At 43.0% G+C, this 19,995-nt stretch overlaps 1 protein-coding gene across 5 annotated transcripts; it reads right to left on the bottom strand.

Annotated features, from left to right (window-relative positions):
- Window positions 1–5,018: 5,018 nt before the first annotated feature.
- On the bottom strand, window positions 5,019–19,548 carry mag (myelin associated glycoprotein). Of its 5 annotated transcripts, none has more exons than XM_076975808.1 (13): window positions 19,451–19,548; window positions 13,535–13,636; window positions 12,392–12,520; window positions 11,797–11,870; window positions 11,282–11,650; window positions 10,885–11,181; window positions 10,090–10,347; window positions 9,694–9,954; window positions 9,092–9,400; window positions 8,639–8,738; window positions 7,942–8,044; window positions 7,293–7,346; window positions 5,019–6,961 (listed from the first exon to the last, which is right to left on the bottom strand). In XM_076975808.1, exons 4-13 carry the CDS (start codon window positions 11,840–11,842, stop codon window positions 6,803–6,805), a joined length of 1,956 nt encoding a protein of 651 aa, XP_076831923.1. In that variant the 5' UTR covers window positions 11,843–11,870; window positions 12,392–12,520; window positions 13,535–13,636; window positions 19,451–19,548; the 3' UTR covers window positions 5,019–6,802. The 5 variants fall into 5 exon arrangements, with proteins under 5 accessions (XP_076831923.1, XP_076831922.1, XP_076831924.1 ...); XM_076975807.1 differs by lacking the exon at window positions 19,451–19,548 and adding an exon at window positions 16,549–16,702; XM_076975809.1 differs by lacking the exons at window positions 7,293–7,346; window positions 19,451–19,548 and adding an exon at window positions 16,549–16,702.
- Window positions 19,549–19,995: the final 447 nt, after the last annotated feature.

Here is a 19,995-nt window from a genome sequence, read left to right as displayed (position 1 = left end):
ACCACTGGGGTGTGACCCGCTAACTGCATGGGTGCCTCCCGCTTCCAGCACGTGTTTCAACCAGTCATTTTACTACTTATCTGACATATCATTCGTTATTTTGTAATTATATTATTTTGCAAAACTGTATTTCCATCTGCAAATACTGTTGTATGGTGTACTATAACGTTAACTTTTATTGCCCATACACATTGCTTAGAGTGTAAGTTTGAGTGTGATGATTTTTACCCATTAATATCCGTAGATACAAAAAGAAGAACAGATACACTGCTCCCCCTATCTGCAGATGTAACACGTGCATCCAGCCCAATAACAATTTATATAATGCAGTCAAGACATTATCCTGCATGTTGCATTTGTGTTCACCACAGCAACTTTAAAATGCAGCCATTGTTGAGTTTGCACAGTTGACTTCATGTGTTCTGCTTCATTCACTGAAAGTAAGAGTCTGTCCTTATGTAGTGATCCTTAAATTCACAATTGAATATCTTTAAAATCAGTAAAACTACTCGCAGTGAACTGCTTCGAGTTTAAGGATTTTATTGATGAAAGACACCTGTGTAGTCTTAGCAGTATTAAAAATGAGAAATGTTTCTGAAAACATGTAAAGATAACACATATATTCAGTAGTTTGTAATTACAAGGAAGTATGCATATGTTCTTAAAAGAGATTTTTGTGTATATGAAGTGTGATGTTACAAAAATATATATTTCTGGACATATTCCATGTAAAAAGATATTTTTTTAAGTACACAAACTTTCTGGCCTCCTTGTCTCTCTTTCCTATATGCACATGTTGACTTACGAGACACTTTACTACTTTATTTATGACTGCCTCTCCATCAGTCTCAGAGACCATCCTACACAACTATAACCATCTGACAGGTGTATAAGACAGACGTTCCCACATAGCCACGTCCAAATTGCCATACAAAATGTATTCGTGGCCCTCTGCCCCATTTCTCAGTGGTCATTTTCTCTCACACTCCTGACTGTATAGAACTTGAATGGCCATTCCTAACCTAGTACTGATGCAGACACTCAATTTACATTTTAGTGGGTGTTGTGCTGTTATCATTGTGTCTGGTACAGCACTGTTGATGGAGTTTTTTTGTTATTTTTTATGTGTGACAATGTCTCTGCTGGGTTGAGATTTCCATGTCACCCAAAAATAGCTAACAGCAGTTGTGTGGTGAGAGTCTGAACCTCAAGAAAAGATGCAGCATGACTAGTTGACAAGCCCAACCAGCAAAGATATTTCCTGCTATTTCATGTGGACATAGATGGCTGGTTAATCTGTCCTTAGGACATGTTGAACATTGGCAGTTGGCTTTGTGTGTTTTAGGAGAGGTGTTTGCCCTTTCCCTCCTTACAAACAATGGGAGTTGTCTATGAATGACAATAGAATAAACTGAAAGAACAATTAACTTGTGTTTACACTCTATTGTAGTTTTTAAAATGTATAATTTCAGATTAATTATGTTCAATCTTAATTATGGCCAGACCATTCCCTGGAGAAGATGATTTATGCATCTGAGAGCTGTGCAGTCACTCACCCTATAAACAAAGTGAATGAATGAATCTTCAACTTATATAGCGCCTTTCTATATACCCAAGGTCGCTTTACAATTTTAACACAGGTACAACCAATCACACACCGGCGAGAAGCGGCAGCCAATTGCGCACAGCATACTCTCTACCGGGATCCACAGCCCCCTGGGGGACTGAATGGGGTGCAGGAAGGGGAGAGAGGACAGACCCTAGTGGCAGAGCACCATCCACCACTGGACATACAAGCACACACTCAGACAACTGCTTTTTTTATCGGACATGAAGGGACAAAGACACACACTCAGGGAGAATTTGTCAGGGAATCAGGGACTGCCAATTTACCTAATCTCCATGTCTTTGGGAGGAAACCGGAGACACCGGAGGAAACCCACGCAGACACGGGGAGAACATGGAAACTCCACTCAGATAGAGACTTGAACCCAAGACCCCAGTGCTGAGAGGCAAACGTGCTAACCACCAAGCCACCATGTTGCCCACTGGGTTAATGGTGATCCACCCCATTGAATCCCTTTACTTTAATCAAATACTTATTGCCTGATCAAGTCAGTGTAAATGCAATAGTTCTTGGGTACCTAAGACATCATCGTCAATTGTATCTGAACTTTGATGGTTCGTTTATAATATACATCCTGTTACATGGCTTTAGACACTGTAAGGCTGTGGTAGGCATATTGAATACCTGCCTAAAGTCCCTCAGTGGAACTTCTTAAGTAGTGAGTTGGAGAGAAGGCCAGTTCCTGGAGACTGTGTATGTAGCCTGTGCTCCCTGGAGACTGTGTGTGTAGCCTGCGATCCCTGGAAACTGTGTGTGTAGCCTGCGATCCCTGGAGACTGTGTGTGTAGCCTGCGATCCCTGGAGACTGTGTGTGTAGCTCATGCCTGCTGGAGACTGTGTGTGTAGCCTGTGCCAACCTGTTTGTGGAGAGGAATAGACAATACTCTTCTAAATGTTTCATTCCATGAAACTGGTGAAGCAGGAGCCAGCCGTGCGTCCATCTGTTACACAATGGTTTTGGAAGCCTGGCCTTCACACCATAGCTTTGAGCTCGTCCGCATGGAGTGCTTTAAAGCATGACAACAGGCTGTTGCTTATAGTTGGATCCATCATGACAATCACTGTCTTACTGCACACAGAATTTCTTCTATGATTTGATGGCTGATACCCACTTTGATATCAACCACTTTTTTTTTATTATACCTGATAAAGAGTTTTTCAAAGGATGTTTATTTGAAAGTGAATATGCTGTTACGACCACTGGTGGTCGTTGTGGTGTCTGACGTTACAGGTCCAGATGTGTGTCTCCTCCCACCGTGTATGTGATTCGCTTCCTGGTTGTTGCGGATTGGCTGTTCTCCACCCAAGACCCTCAGTCCCGCCTTTAAAAGACCCACAAAGCAGCAAGACGAGGAGATCTTTCTCCATATTGGTGTTTGGTGTGATTTGGTAGCGTTCGATTGTGTAGTTGGTTTTCTGGTTTCATTGACTTTGTATTATTTCGTCCCTGAACTTGAGTCTGGATTTGCCCCTTTTGGTCTTGGTAGCTGATGTATATAATTTATGTGTATATGTATATATATAGTGTGTAAGTGTAAATATCTGTGTATAAATAATCCTGCTTGTTAATTCGGCCCAGACGGGAAGAAAGGACACAACGCTCTTTTGGTTATACCGTTCGCTTTGTTTTGTCATAGGTAGTTAGGGTAGGTTATTGTCATTACTTTCATTTCTTTAAATATGCATCAGGTTAGGTAGTCGATATTATTTTGGTTAGAGACGTTTGTTACATCCCTTGGCCATAATTTGAATAAATATCAATCATTTTCATCATATCTATCACAGTCTCTCTTTCATAATATACTCATTCTCTGTTAGGGCTATAGCCTAGAGTAGTCGTAACAATGCCTATAGAGAGCCAGAACAATAAAATGGACTTCTACACAATAAACAGACTGATTTAATATATAAATGTTAAGTTAGGAGTTTATAAAACAAGCAAGATTAACTGTTGATGTACTGGTAAAATAGCTTTTAAATGCTCAAAAATGTGATCATGTTTAGAGATGGCAAGGGTCTTATTTCTTGTAAAGATTCTGAATACCTCTCAGGTTTTGCTCTCAGGTCCTGCTTACCCAACCTAACCCTAATGCTGGATAGCTGTTGCCCTAACCCTGACCCTAATCCTAAAACCTAAACCATGCCCTAACCTTAACACCTAACCCTGACCCAAATCTAGCCCTCACCCAAGCCCTAAGGCTGGCTAACCCTAGCCCAAAAACTATCCCGAAACCTAGCACTAATTCTAGCTGTAACCCTAGTCCTAGACCTAGCATGCTGGAGGTCAAGTGGATGCAGTCACTGGGGCTGAAGAGTATATTATCAGTCTCTTTTCTAATCATCTCAACTTAACTTCATTAACATTGGGTAGAGATGTGGTCAAAGGAACTGGAGCAAACACAGTAACACAGGGCAGGGGAAAGCAAATGGTCCACCAGTAACTGGTCTGAACAGTACCATGAGTACAGAGTGGGCCACAGGCAAAATCCAAAACCAGTCCGACAGGGAAAGAGGACCATGAGCCCAGCTTGGAAACTTGGCATGAACACAAGAGACTTCACACCGGGGGTGCTGGGAATATTGCTTGTACTGAGTTCAGGCTCAGGCTCAACAGATATGTGATGGCAGGGTGTCGCCAGTTATTAGTAGACCTGTGACGCTGATTGGTGGAGTGCTCTGGGGCGTGTAGTAGGGGGTGGGACCAAAGCACATCAGTCGTGTTTATTTGAGGTCTTATTTGTCAGTCATTATGTCATAAGACATAAAGCCCTCTCATGTTTTCCACTGACATAATTACAGCATCACAAAATTGCAACTATTCTAGACATTTTTCATACAGGATTTCTAAGCGCATGCCTTGAGCGGTGTCTGGCCTGTCAATCAGTGTCACCTCAGACAGCAACAAGGCAGGTCTGGCTTACATGTGATAAGAGCACTATAGATCATACTGGAATGTTGATCACATCAATATTTAACTGAAGAATATTGGACTTCTCAGCAATGTACATTTCATTTTAAACTTTTCTTTTCAATTTTGCCTTTTGTGTGTATGTGTGTTAATACGTAAGAGTCTATATGAGCATGAGACATCAGGAAGCTTGTTTGAGTCGATCATTTAACAGAAGGTTTCAGGATGAAATCCACATCAGGCTTACACTGACTATGTTGGAGACTGATTGCTGAAGATCCTGTTATCAGCGAAGTCACTTTAGAGTACTGAAACTCTGAACCTCTCCCCCATAATAAGGTTTACCAAATTATCAGGTTTTTATGTCTTTATGGTTATTTCATATTTACTTTTGATTATTTACCCTCTTTTTCATTTGAATGTTCTGCACACTCTGTTATAATTCACGAGTTGTATTTCAACAAAAGCATCAAAAAACAAAAGTTCCTTCTCTTTTACTTTATTTCTTGCTTTAATTGGGGCAGCATTGAGGCTGAAATGCTTTTAAACAAACAAAAATGACATGAAAACATCAAACACATGATTAGCTCTGAACAATGCTTTTGTATAAAGATTGCAGAGATTCCCTCTGAATTATTACGTAAATAAGGAAAAATATTTTCATCGTTATCATCACCACACAGTCAGATGCTTACAAATATTCTTTACAATACATGAAGTGAAAAATTAGACTAACATAAATTTGTTTATGTTTACAAAAAATATGTTACTAATTCCATCTTTAATGTAAATTTTGTGTTGGAAACCCTGAAAAATGCTGTATAGAGAATGGACAGTCCTATTGTGTTTTCAAGGATTCACAACAGAAAACCGACACATATTTACAGTATCCCTTTACCAGCCCGAGGTGCCTTTCTTAACGTAAGTCATTTTTATGTGTTACATTGTTAGTAAAATCAAGCTGTATGAGATCAGATTTGAGATACGTACACACTGTACACATCTACGTGACGTTTTAATTTATACAACCTCAACAGAGGATGTTTAAGAATAATAAATAATTCATGTATTTGAATCACCCTTTGGTAAAGTGATACTTTTTTTATATAATACTTTTGCTTCTTTGTCAAACCACATGTATTTAATAGATCTCATGTGACTTTTGTTTCTATCAGATTTGTTGGATTGCATTCTGCTGTCTTTGATGGTTTACCTTATGTTTTCCTCTGATCTTAAGAAAAAAAATTAACCCATTTGTGAATGTTTTTTGTTTGTTTGTTTCACAAAATAATGGACAGTACATTTGAGTTAGACCTATGAAGAACATAACACGCTATGATCTGTCAGCGAAAGAAGGGGTATCTCCCCAGGTATCCCACGGTTACACACAGCCATTTGTCTTACACGTACAATCTCAGAAAAGTAGGTCAGTGAAGACATGAAACATTTTTTCCAAAAACTAAAAAGAAAAGAGCCTCATGTTTCTCTCTTCAGAGGAAAACGATTCTTCCTACCACTGGGACTTTCGCAGAATGTGTGTCATTATCAACTAAAGAATGAACTGTTTGATCTAAATATCATCATTTATAGAAAGTGGACAGTTATGCCATGAACCAACTTCCAATAAATCAGTGTCTGCTCAGATGCAATAAATTGGGGAATATCATTATCAGTTAATGTCTACGGTCACACAAACCCAAAGACATTTAAACAACCACTTCAGGGCACATCGCAAGAGAATCACTGAATACACACTGTACTGAGCACGCACTCTGGCATGCTAAGAGAGTGGCTGAGAAGATCTCTGGATTTGAGAACACGTTCCGTCTGCAAACCCATGACTGGAGATGCCAGAGCTGGAACGTCGAGACATGCCGCATGTCTCATTCCCTGACGCTTCGGCTTGCTGTGGACACAGTGTGAAAGACCACTAGAATCCCAGGCTGGGCTGCAATCCATCCACATGCTAATCTCAATATGTATTAAAAAACTAATAATGCATCCCTTCAAAATACAAACATAGAGGCAGTAGAGGTACAGCAGAAAACTTGGATTTGGTTGTAACCAAAATGTCAAAACATTATACAGGAAAACGTCACGTGAATTTGACACCGCTAGATGTAAAAGCAGGTCCAGCCTAGGTGGTGATGCTTATGGTAGATGAAGGAGAAGTAGGCATGGGTGACTGGGAGAGACTAACTTTCATAGGGAAGGACTTAGTGGTCACTGTGTCCCTTTCGGTCGAGGCTTCAGGGAAGTATCGCGATTCATTTGGCTTTGATTTCTGTGTAGTCACTCCCATCATCCCCCCTCCCTAAACCTCCCTCTCGAGGTCGCCCTCGCATGAACTCCAGGGCAGCGTAGTTCAGCTCTTGCCTCTCCATGCCTGCCATTGAGCCAACAGACTGGTAATCACCGTCGTCTCCCTGCGCAAACAGAGCAAGAGGACACCGGCTTCAGGCTCAAACAGACGGCCCATCTACCGCACACCCTGAAAATGATGAGGTAAAATGGTTGGTGAGCAAGCAGGTTGTTAGCTAGCTGTAGCAAAACCAAGGAATGCAAGCATGGCAATCTGTTAGCAAATGGACAATCTCATGACAACACGATACGTTACGCAATTTTAAAAAAAGAATAACCAAAGATGCTGCTGTTTTATGGAAGTGGATTCGGATTGCACTACAGTTTGCTTTTGGTAATGTTTAAGTTCACTGCTCGTTCTCCAACCACTGATTTGTAAACCATCTCAAGTCTTACCGTGTTCTCCTCTAGGATGGAATTAAACTTAGAGCCCAGCAGCTCAGTCTTAAGCTGTTACGTTAGGGGGAAGAAAGAGAGACAGAGAACGCAGAGAAGCGATGAAGGAGGAGAGAACAGTCACGACTCTCCATCGTAAAAACCATCACCTACACCTTGGCATTGCATTGCAGGTGTTAAATCGGGCCTAGAGCACTCAGTCTGTGCTGATCTTTCCTGGGGTGTGTCATCGCATGTAAAACTGGGAAACAACCTATTCATACGATTTTGCTTTACAGTAATAAAGGGTAGACCCTAGTCTATTCAAAGTGTTTGAGGGCCTCTCCTTCGCATCTCCCCATAAAATACTGAACTTATTCACTTAAGAAACTGTACTTGGACATTTTTGTAGATCCCTGCCACTGTATTGATCATTTACTGTACTCATAATCATGTTTAAGTGCAAACAACCTTTTACAAGGGGAATTGAACCACTACAGTATGGACTATATCTATGTGTGTGTGCAAATAATATAAAAAAGTGGTCATTTGTCTAGTCTTATGGTAAAATTAACTTGTACCAACCTCAAGAGATCAGCAAAAACCACTCTAAACAGCTGCACATGGAAAAATAGTATAACAGTCATAATTCATCATGGTAATATCTCACCACTTTTTTCCTGAGACTTTGTTTGTCCTTCTTGACTGCGCTGTAGAACATGGAGGGATTCTCCACTTTAGATCCCACGTCCTGCCCAGGGTTGCTATTCTCTCTGGAGAGTGGAGTCAGAGGATCAGACTCTGTCTCACACGCAACGACGCTATTGGCTGGCTTATTGGCAACACTGTAAGCCTGGGCATCCATTTTAATAAAAGGGGATTGCTTTGCTTTTGTCTCCCTAACCAAGTGGCTTTTTTGCGAAACAATCGATTTTTTTTTCTGTTTGTTTTGTACAACTATTCTTTGAGTGACTGTTTTTTTTTCCTCCCAGAACAAAACGGTGAATGGATGTTTGCTGAAGCACTTGGGGTTACGTGCCTTAGCTTAGCTCAGCTTAGCTTAGCGGTTTGAGGATAGCACTTGGGGTTAAGTGCCTTTGCTTAGCTCAGCTTAGCGGTTTGAGGGTAGGAAGCAATGGAGGGACAATAGGGCCTGTCTTGTTAGTCTTGTGATCTAGAATGGCCAACAGTGTTGAGTTTGCCTTTCCTTTGCATGTGTACCATCTTACCGTTTGATCAAATTGTTTCATTTGTGGATGGGTTATGGCTTATTTAGCAAATGCCAAAAGAAACACTGGAGAATGGATGACTAGGCTTGGGTGTTTCCTTGTTCTTCCACAAGTTCCCCACTATGGCAGGTTACTTACTTTTTGTTGTTCTGTCCCACATATCTTACAGCTGCAATGATAAAAGCTATCACGGCCACTCCTCCAATGGTTCCCACTATCACCGCCATCATGTACTTTTCTGAAACATGACATGAACTACTGTGAATTACAGGAGCATTAAAACAGAATCTTTTTAGTTTTTTTTGCAGAAACATCATCATTTGGTCATCAGCAAAGCTCCCATCTTTTGACAGCTAAAGTTTGCAGAATATAGATTATTCCTGGATTGAGGTCTGTCAACATCACTACAAATTAGTAATTTATGCTATCAATAATTTCAAAGAAATGTAGAGGAAATTAGTTGAACTTCAGTCAAGATGATATAGTTAAGAAGGCCCCCTGAATCGACTTTATACATGGAGTTAAGTAGATCACCAAACCGATCTCGGTCCTATTTTGGACAACAACATGTCCGGCTGGGCGAAGACTCACTTTCTTGCTGTAGCTCCAGCCGAACGGTCTCTGTGCCGTGCATGTTGGCGATGCTGCAATGAACGTGAACGTCCGTGCCCCCATTGTTGGCCCCTTCTCCCTTGTCACGCAGTTTGATCATGCCAGTCGACGTGTACCCATCCGAATGCGTGTAGTAGTTAAAACGGCTGTTTGTCTCATTAATAGTGATGTTGAGGTCAGGCAGGTAGAACTCGATGGAGGGCTCAGGGTTCCCTGAGGCTATGCAGACACACTGTACGCCCTCTCTCACTATGGTGCACTTGGAATCATCAAGGAGAACAGGGGCAACTATAGAGACACAAGGACAGAGACAAAATGAGTGATTTGCTTGTATTTACTCTACATTCACCCTGATCTTAACACTCCGTCTCCTCCACTCACTACCCATCAGACTTAATGGAAGTTTTTTTTTTTAACAGTTGGTGTTGATGTCTGTGATTTCTGCAGTCATTCTTGGGAGAGGCTAGCATGACATGCTCCGAGTGAACCTAAAACAATGCGTTTTATCCACTGACCTCCTTTCGAGGACTGGAAAGATTACTTAAATGCCTCAGCTCAGTAAGTAAGACTTCCTAACTCACACTCCACAGTGATGTTGAGGGAGCTGCTGGCCCGTCCGTATTCATTCTCGGCCAGGCAGCGGTAAGTGCCGTCTAAGTCAGGGGTGATGTCCGGCAGATGCAACACGGACACTTCGTCAGCTGTTATGGTCCCCACCAGCTTCCCGTCCTTCAGCCAGGTGAGCGTGGGGGCGGGGTTACCTTCACTGCTACAGTGGAGGACCAATGAGGTTCCCTCCTGCACTGTCATAGAGCTGTTCACCAACGGCTCCCTCGGAGGGTCTGCCGGTTCCAGACAAAGGGAATAAAGTCAGCAGCATTAAACATAAAAAGTTCAGATTTGTTTTAGCAGTTTATGCATGTAAATGAAAAGAGATAGATGAAATGAAAGAGAAGAAGACAGACTGGAGCACTTACACCTGACAGCCAGGTACAAGGAGGTGTTCATCTCTCCGTAGCCATTGTCACCTACACAAGTGTAAACACCCTCCTGCTCTGGACTAAGAGACTCCAAACTAAGGGAAGAATTTGATGCTGTGTCTGACATCAATTCCTCATCTTTGAAATGCCAGGATATCCGTGGTGGAGGATTGCTGTCCACATCGCAGTGTAAGACCACCGAACTGCCCTCCATTACTTCTTGAGATGCGTTCACCCACACCTTGCGAGGGGCATCTGCAGAGAGAGGGGTAAACAGTGTGGACATTTCACAAACAACACTGCTCTCCTGTTCTCGTGAGTCTTGTAAATCTCTGCCTATATCCTACACATTGTTTCCCAGCCTTAGGTGGGGATGAGATTCCCTGAGATGAGGAGACAGATGAAGCCTTCCACCACATGGTTTTCATCTCCACAACTGCAAATAGCCTTAAACATGCTTAGAGGAAGAGACTAGGAAGTGCCCTCTGCACTGACTGAGTCAGCAGCAACAAAAGTATAAATTCCATCCAGTGTCTGGGACTTAAGCCAGTTGGATCACCCTGGATTGCTAGCCCTAGACAGAACACAGCTTGGGATTCAATCCACCCACAAGGCCTACTGAATTAGCAGAAAAGTTTTTTTAGTGTGTGCATAGCCAAAACTTTTGCAGATTGGTGTGTGATCCGCTTGTGCATATTCAGAGATTCTGAGATATTCACATCAGTAATTGTTCTGATTCATACGGAATTTGCTATAGTTTGAGAACTCAAATTAATCTAGCATGTGGCTTACACTTGATGTCGAGGGAGATGAGACGCTCATAGATGAACGTAGTGTTGGGGTAATGGACCCTACAGCCCAAGAGCTGCCCGTTGTGCATGGGTCTGGGAGTGAAGGTGAGGGTGCTGGAGATCACCGCTGTGTTACTCTCTTCCACAAAGTCCGTAGTAAAGAGTGGGTCAGGCAGGTAGTCGGTGTACATCCAGTGGATTTCTGGGCTCATGTCTGGACAGTTGTCCGGTGCATAGCATGTCAGGTCCAAACTCTCATCACTGATTATCTCCTCTGGGACGTCAATGTTGGGCCGATCTGAGAAAGAAGCAGACCCATTGCCAAGGGTTACAATCTATATTAACAGCTGTAGCTCATCCAGACAGCAGTATGTCAGGTTCTACTTTGGGGCACTTACCTAAGACCTTGAGCTCACTGAAGTCTGGGTAGGTGTATATGTTAGCTCCGCCTAGGTCTGCTCTGAAGTAGTACCTCCCTGAATGCTCAACTCCCACATTACTGATCTGCAGGGTACAGTTCTTCTGCATCAGGTCACCCAGGAGCCGGGTCCGGCCTTTGTAGCTCTCATGCACGATTTCTGTGCGGGACTTGAACACTACTGGGGGGAAGAGCTGAGGGTAGGGCTGGCCAAAATACCAGATCCCGTGGGTCCCGCGGTACGGCCTGACGCTCGCGGGGTACATGAATGTGCACGGGATTACCACGCACGAGTTAGTCATAGCAGAGATGTCCCTGGGCATCCATACATTCCACTGAGCACATATATCTGTGTTAAAAAATAGAGAACAACAGGAGAGAGCGTGTAAAGAAAGAGAAGAGAGTGGTGTGGAAAGACAAAAGCAAAGGGAAGCAACGTGCTGAAGGATGACAGAAAATTCAGAAGAGAAAGAAAATCTTGAAAGCTAAACAAACCTCTTACTGACAGCAGCAAGACGAACAGCAGTTCTAGACACTTCATGATCTCGGTTCAGCTTGGAACCATCAACCTTAAACCAATTCACCACAAATGGTCATTAAATGAATTCACCACAATGGTTATTGTAATAACGACTGAACTTAAAATTAACATGTATTTTTGACTGCATTCTTGGTTTAAAAAGAAACCCTAAATGACAGCATTTTGTCATGAATATTTTTGTAGCACAATATATAGATTTTTATGCAAGTTTCACAAATGTTTTCTTAACAGATATTTACACAGTTCATACAGACAGATGAATTAAACCTTAGGAATTAAGGGAATATAAATGCAAAACAATATTTAACAAAGATAGAATGTGTATAATAAGGTGCAACATGGGTATAAGTTCTGAGAACTCATAGATGCTGATAAGACCTGGTGAGGAACCTTTTCTGCTGACTTCACTATTCACTGTTGTAATTATGTAACATTGTCACATTAGTCTGTTTTTTTAAACAACTTAAAAAAAACCTTTCAAGTGTCCTGTTCAAAGTTGCAGGTGCTTCCTGTATATATATGCTTGTATATCATAATGACAAGAACCACCTGATTCTGGTACTGGTTCTGAACTGCTGGTTAACAGAGAAAAACAGGCACTAGTTCCCTGGTCCGGCCCACTCTCCCTCTCCCTGAAGCGCTCTCTCACGGTCAGCTCAGCTCGTCCTGTGCAATGCCCTGAAACAACCAGAGACAGAGTTAAGGATTGACCAGTGACATTAGCCTTACTCACCACACACACACACACACACACAACAGATAGTCAGCACCTGCTTGCCACAGTGCTTCAGTGTGTGAGAGAACAGAATTACTCATTCTGACTGCGTGACATCAACTTCTGGAGCTTGTTAGACAGATACTGAAAGGTCTGTTTGGTAAGATGACACATCATTCGGTGGTCACTTGCTTGAGTGGACTGTTTACTTTACTCCATGGGCATCTGTTTATGGGTTATTTATTTGAACGTGTTAAATAATGCACCCACTCAGGACTTTCTCATTTTGTTCTCTTTTGACATTTTTCTTTGCATTTTCCTTATTTCCTTCTCTCTCTCTCTCTCTCTCTCTCACACACACACACACACACACACACACATTTAAAGCACCCTTAAGAGCAGACGGGAAGCACAGATGGAGCCTTGCAAAGGATTGTTGAAGAAACCTCCATGATTACCATGTCTAAAAACCTCTTCAGGACCGTAGACCTCCTACACGGAGGGAAAATGGAAAACCTTTGTTCAATTTTGTGAAGGAGAGAAGAGCCTGAATCTCAACTGCTCACTCACACATCTTGCTTCTACACTGAAAGGAAGGAACAGGACTTTATTGCAGAAGAAGTGGCAGGAGTTCATATTCCAGATATCTAGATATGCTTCCCTGGCAATTACTCCTCAGTTAAAAGTCCCCTGCCTTTCAAAGAATTTACAAACAAAAGCTAATTATTATCACAAAACCAGCCAAGGAGTTATTATACTGAAATTGCAGTTTTTCATAGTTGATACACGTCAGTTAATCTACGCTATGCAAAAATCCGTGTGTCCTACCCACGAAGACCAAGGCAGTAGCACGACCACTGCGAGGAGATCTCACTGATGCAGGGCAAACAGTGAGGCAATGCAGAAGCCTCACAAACAGGCCATTCACGGGAGACAAACAAGCCTCTCACCACATCTGCGAAGCGCTTGTGTCATACCTGCTTCAGCTCCCGCTTCTGTCCCGGCCTCCCGACGGCTGGAACGCAGCTCGCGCTCGTCGACTTCTCCAAGCAGCCGTCTGCCCTGCTCACCTCAGACGTCTGAGACGGAGAGGGACGGACGAGGAGTGGGACGAGGACAGACATGGAGAAAAGGAAGGGATATAGGGAGCGTTAGCAGAAGGCCCGTGTGAATGCCGGCCGTGGGCAGTCGTGAATATGCAGACATTTCTCCCTGTGCTCCAAGCCCACACCAAACATTCCTCATGAGGAGATTCATCAATCAACTGTTCCATCTGTCCCTTCTGAAAGCAGCAGGAATGAGATAGGCTCTGGTCTACAGACCTTCACTTTTCTGTACTCAACACTGGTGCCACCACTTAAAACGCAGTCTAAATGGCATTACATCTTCAGATGGAATGAACACAAATTAATTCATCTCTGTAACATTTGATGAGGTAGAAGAACTTAACTGATTTTGTTGTTTGGAGAAACTCAGAAAACTCGACATTTTTTTCCTGAACTTAACCTTTGTTTTTCACCCCACTGGATCTTGCCTGAATCCCTGATGTGTATTTTTGTATTATGTCTTTAATATTCATGCTATAACATCCATGCTCATTAATATTCAATACACAATATTCATAAATAACAGCATAAATCATGCTGCTGCTCATTATGAATCTGATTTTACAGTAGAGTTTGAGCGCCTTGAGGCCCTGGGTGTGTCGAGCAAAGACGAATCAATGGACGACTGCCACAAGGACCCACGCGGTAAAGATGAAAGGATAGTAGTGGAGTGCCTAGTGGGAGGCCGGTGGGAGGCCTGTGGTAGATTCGTGGGCACCAATATGCCCCAGCGATCCACGCATATGGAGAAGTTCCCACACACCGTGCTGCACATTCTGCTAGGAGGCTGTCAGTGCAACACAACGGCTGTGACCTTCTTCAGAAACCTCTTATCTGTCTGGTTGTGAGAGCAGGGCTGAGTGAACAACAGAGAGAGAGAGGGCAAGAGAGAGAGAGATTGACTTGGGATTTAGGAACCCATAACCCTGACCAAATGTGACGTGACTGAGAGAGAAAGAAAAAGAGAGGAAGAGAGAGAGATAGTTTGGGATTTGGGATTTAGGAACCCATAACCCTGACCATATGTGATGTGTAACAAGTGATGAACCAATCAGAATTGGGGATGGCCTCTACGTAGATTACCATCAGTTCTCTGTGGGTTACTGGTTCAGATCACGCATGGAAGGGCTGCTCCGCATAGCAGTGTTCAGACCTCATGTCAATTCAGTCTTCTTTACTAAAAGTGTATTTCAGTTTGCAACATATTTTAAAAGGGCCAGATTTAATATTTAAGGTTTAAATTAAAGGTTGCAATTAAAGGAGTTGTGAGGGTTTTTAAGGCCTACATACTGCTTTCTTGTGCTATGAGCCTGAGGCACACACCCAGCACGTCAACACAGGTGCTCACTAAAATTACCAGAAGAGCAGATGGCTGTGACTGCTCCCTTGTGTGGGTGTGTACGTATGCATGCATGCTCTGCAGGCAGGGTCTTTAGAGCATTCTTCAGAATAACCCCAGGTGCTTACACTCTACTACAATTCAAGCTCCGAGTTCAACCAGAGAAAGTCTTGACTAACCCTGTGTCAGAACAATCAGGTAGTTTTGTCTGAAGTTAATGTCCTATGGTGTAACAAGCTCCACGGCCTGCATGTCCAGAGACAGGAGCGCCTCAGGGAGAAGCCCATCTAAGCATCCTTCCTCTACATATTAAATTCTTTTAAACAATTGAGCATTTGCTCATCCATAGTCTTACACATTCATATGTGGTCTTTTAGCAGTTATGAGCAATTGGTCATCCACTAAAATAACCATGCCTGTTGGCAAACGTTTTCTCAGCAATGCATACATTTTGTTTGGCCATGTGTGCTAGCAGTCTTGTTTTTCTGCTGTATACTGACGTGCAGTCAGATATGGGCAGATGGTGGACTCAGTAGTCTCTCTGTGCTATGCAGTAACTTCCTGCCCACACCTCAGGGTGGAGAAACGGAGGCCCGGGTCCAATTCAGCAGAACCTACCAGCACTCTCTCTCTCTTATGCCCGGGAGAATCCACGCTACCGTGTGTAGGGGGGTTATCCTTAATGAAAGTCAAGCAATCAGGCATTTCTGTTTATATTAAGATTATCAATTACCTTGGGGGTAAGGTTTCCTGATACGTTGCAGACATAGAAATAAAATAGACCAATACTAAAAAAACATTACAATTACTCTCAAAATACAATCAAAAAAGATCTCAGAGATGCAGAAATCAAAGTATACAAGTGACATCACTAATGGCTACCAAAATGAGCTTGGTTAGTAATCCCCAAATAACCACAAGCGTTGTTGTAGCCAGACCCCACGGGAGGAGGGATCTCATGATAAGTGCAGTTTAAAACCGATTATGCCATGAATACTGATGGACAGAGCACAGCCTATGACGTGAAGTTCAACATGACGCATTTCAAAATGACACACCATCACTGAGAACGTCTGACCAGGGCTAGTCAAACGCCTCGTGCACACATTTCTGATCCACTTGCTCTTTAATGTGCTCTTGCTGGTGTTATAACCCACAGCCTCTTCACTGCATGACACGGGTAAATCTGTTTACTTATTGCTGCATGACTGAAGTGAGCTTCTTTTACACATCTCTCTCTCTCTCTCTCTCTCTCTCTGCATTTTGGCTTTGTCTCAGTAACATCCTGTGTGTGTTTGCCAGCAAACATAACCTTTTTCCAAGAAACCTACACTAATCTCCAAAACAGCACAGCACAGCCAGGACATGACACCTCAAGGTTAGCCTTTATCGCATTTCCTGACCCAGCAAGCGCCAAAGGAATACATTCCTAAATTAAATATACCTAATCTGTTAAGGACATAATATATAGGATTATATCAAGCATATGAACCATACATATCTGTCAGAGCCAGAAGGGAGCGTCCCTACGGTCATGAAGACTCACCCAGCCGATCGCCCGAGGCCTCCTCTTCTCACCGAACGGTAAGTATTAATCAGTAAGGCGAGCTACTGTCCCCTGATACACACTCGCCCTCCCACACACCCCCTGCACTGCCCGCCCAGGGGTGAGGAGCTGAGCGGGTCTCTGTGGCATGACCCAACACTCGCACCACTCCCCTATTCTATATGGAAATGTCGGGACCCTGGTGTACAGAGCATTGTTCTGGCCTGCAGGCCATTCATAAACTGCCCCCCACGCTGCCCCCTTGGCACAAAGAGCAGCACTGTTGCCCCTGCTGGCACTACAAACTACGGGTCAGGCAGAGAGGGGCTGAGCCTACTCGAGCAGAGACAGGACAAAAAAAACTGGACGGAGATGAAAAGCAAATGATTTTCATCTTTTGAACTGGGAAGAATGGGGAGAATGTAGACTAGTTGTTGGAGAGATAGAATGATGGTGTGTGTGTGTGTGTGTGTGTGATAGAGAGAGAAATCAAATAAATTGAAAAAGGAAAAGATGTGGCAGTTTTAGATGGCCCGTCTCTTGTATAGTGACTCAACCTGAATACAATGTTGTTGACAGCTATACTAACCATTTCAAAAGACCTTCCATTCTTCCTTCTTTCATTTTACACAATTTTGATTTGAGATTGAAGTTTTAAAAGCAAAACTTTCATAATGTATATAGAAATGCCTGACATTTCTTATTCTCCATCTTTAAAACCTCAACACTGAAGCCCAGAACTACATCTTGTTCAACTGTAAATTAAATGAAAACATTTTAAGGCAGTTTTCTCGGGGGCTGAGGGTGGGAAGTTGATGTATATTTACCATGGCACTGTGATACAGATGTGACGTCATAGTGATGTGAGCATGCCATATGAAAATACAGTATTTATTCATGGGATTCATACGCTCTGTTATCTGACAATAGTTGCACACTTCTCCATACTGAAATGACAATCCAATTGCTACACCCTCAAACTCCCACTGTCCAGCCAGCAAACACATACACAAACACCCCACCCCCTCCCCTTTCCCCCCCCACACACACACACACCCCAGGCCTCAGCACACAGAGGTTATTGTCTTGGACGTCCTGAGAACAGAACAGAGCCGGACAGCTGGAGTCTGACACCAAGTGAAACAGGGAAGTCAACGTGCTCCACTTACTGCTCTTTAAATGACAACAATTCCCTTCTTTCTCTCTTCTCGGTCTTATTCTCTTTATGTCAATTGGCTGTGTTGGTACAGCAGAGATGAATCAGGTTTTTTCGCCTTCACTAATCGGTTGCGATAACATCATGTTGTCCACCACCCCCCCCCCCCCCCCCTCTCCACACCCCCCCACCCACACCCACCTCCACCCGCTCTCCCCAGCACATACACACTTCAGTTCAGTGATATCACCGAGTGTCAGCCTGAAGCTCGGCCACACAGAGCATGCTTCAGGACACTCGCTGGTGCAGAAAGGGGTCTTTGTCTCTCTGCTTTGTCCGGGGGAGACAGGCTAGATGTGGTCTGTCCCTGGAGTAACAGACAATTTGTGGAGGAATGGGAAGTCATAGCTTGCTGCAGAGACAGCAGGAAAAAAAAGAAACTGACTCAGAAGATCTGAAATAAGACCACCTTCAGCGGCCCGAGATCTGAAGATCTGAAATAAGACCACCTTCAGCGGCCCGAGATCTGAAATAAGACCACCTTCAGCGGCCCGAGGCACCCAAGAAGCAGAACCGTGTATAAACGAATGCAGGTAACTAGTTTGGCAAAGTATCACATAATCACTCAAAACACAGGACCCATGAGCACAGTATTGCACAGTCAGAATCTGTTCAGTTTGTTTCTGCAGAAATCACAATACCCACAGGATGTTTTTGTCTGACAACTGCCAAAAGTTCCAGTTCCCCACATCACTCGTCCACAAATGAGAAAAGTGTTCCTCTGTGTAGGTGTGCTCCAACAGGCCGTGATGATCTGGAGTCTGAGTCATGCGTGACTGGAAATAGCAAGACCAAGACTTCTTTAAGGATTTCTATGCTTTAAACTGTTGTTGAACTCCCTGTTTTACTGCATAACCCGACAGCGTTCAGTCTGCATCTCAGAGAAGAACCACAGGCTCAGACCGAGGTTTGGTCCTCCATACATGAATATTTTCATAATACATACATGAACCAAATAATTTATATACTACGCACACATGATCTATTCTGTAATCCACAGTCCTTGGCAACATCCTTGGATTAAAAGTTACATCATGTTGTTGAAATCTCAAAATAATATCTAACTTTAACTAGGTGCAAACATCAGAAACAAGCAATCGTGAGATTAAAGTCAATAGGATGCATATCAAATCTTGCATAAGCAGGTAATTGAACAGACAATGGCTTTGTGGTCACGCATCTCTGTGATTAAACTATTTATCTATATACACATCTCACAAATTGGGAAGTGACCTCATGGTCATAATAAGAAGCAAACGCAGGTTTGAGTGACAGTTGGGTCTATTACAGCTTAGCTCCCAATGTCTCTAGCTGGTGAGCTGCAGACCAATGTTAAAATTAAACCTAAAACACCCCATAAGGGTGCAAGTACAAAAATCTTCATTTTTGTGTCCGTTCACACCGATTCCTCGTTAGAAAGCTTTCAAATAAATTTACATACTAGCCAAGTACAAACCATCATCCTGAACTCTCAGCAGTGCCCTCTAATTAAAATGCAGCTAAACTTCACAGGAAATGCCCCCGGTGTACCGTTCCACACATGCCTACACATCCCATGCATTTGCTAGCAACCAAAAATAAAACTGTACAATCAATCAGCACTGAGGATTTGTTTGGCGGACAAAACCGTAGCCACGTCAAGCCTGTAATGTGGCATAGGTGATGTGTCGGAGAGAGATGGCTCACCTTAGCGGATGATCTTCACTCTGTAGACAGCCGGACCAAAATGCCAGAAATGTCAGCGTGATGCCAATCTCTTTCCCTCTGGCATCTGCGTTCTCAGTCCCTCCCTCCTCATCCCTCCGATATCCAACCCCCCACCATCACACACTCACACACTCTCTGTGGTTGTTAGGACTTTTGAATTCATCAAATATTCTTTTTTTTTTTTACCAATTAATGGCAGTTCTTTAATCACTATAAATCCAGAAGCAATAATTGAGAAGGCAAGTTCAGCATATATTTACTTAAAGTTGTTTACTATTTAGCACGCAAGACCTTTCACACCATTGAACCATAGGAAAGTATACATGCTGTTATACATGCTTCCATAGCACTTAGGCAATAAAAAAAATGACAAAATAATAAAATTTCATCATGTCTCCTGACATGAGCTCCTACACTACCACATAGCATCCAGTCTGTAGGAATAGCTGGTCCCAGTCCAGCCAGCACTCTTCCCCTACTGAACCTACTGGTTCCTCTACTGGTCATGTTGCCCACTGATCTCT

The sequence above is a fragment of the Brachyhypopomus gauderio genome, chromosome 16 (genome assembly GCF_052324685.1).
Source record: "Brachyhypopomus gauderio isolate BG-103 chromosome 16, BGAUD_0.2, whole genome shotgun sequence".
In the NCBI taxonomy this organism is placed as follows: domain Eukaryota; kingdom Metazoa; phylum Chordata; class Actinopteri; order Gymnotiformes; family Hypopomidae; genus Brachyhypopomus; species Brachyhypopomus gauderio.
Note: the sequence above shows the minus strand (reverse complement) of the source record. Positions and strands in the feature narration are given on the sequence as shown.

Coding starts and splice junctions, on each gene's coding strand:
- mag (XM_076975808.1), bottom strand. CDS start 11,842: ATGAAGTGTCTAGAACTGCTGTTCGTCTTGCTGCTGTCAGTAAGAG. Junction 10,348..10,884: donor CATCTCCCTCGACATCAAGT/GTAAGCCACATG, acceptor CTCTCTCTGCAG/ATGCCCCTCGCAAGGTGTGG. Junction 8,739..9,091: donor GCTGGAGCTACAGCAAGAAA/GTGAGTCTTCGC, acceptor GTCATGTTTCAG/AAAAGTACATGATGGCGGTG.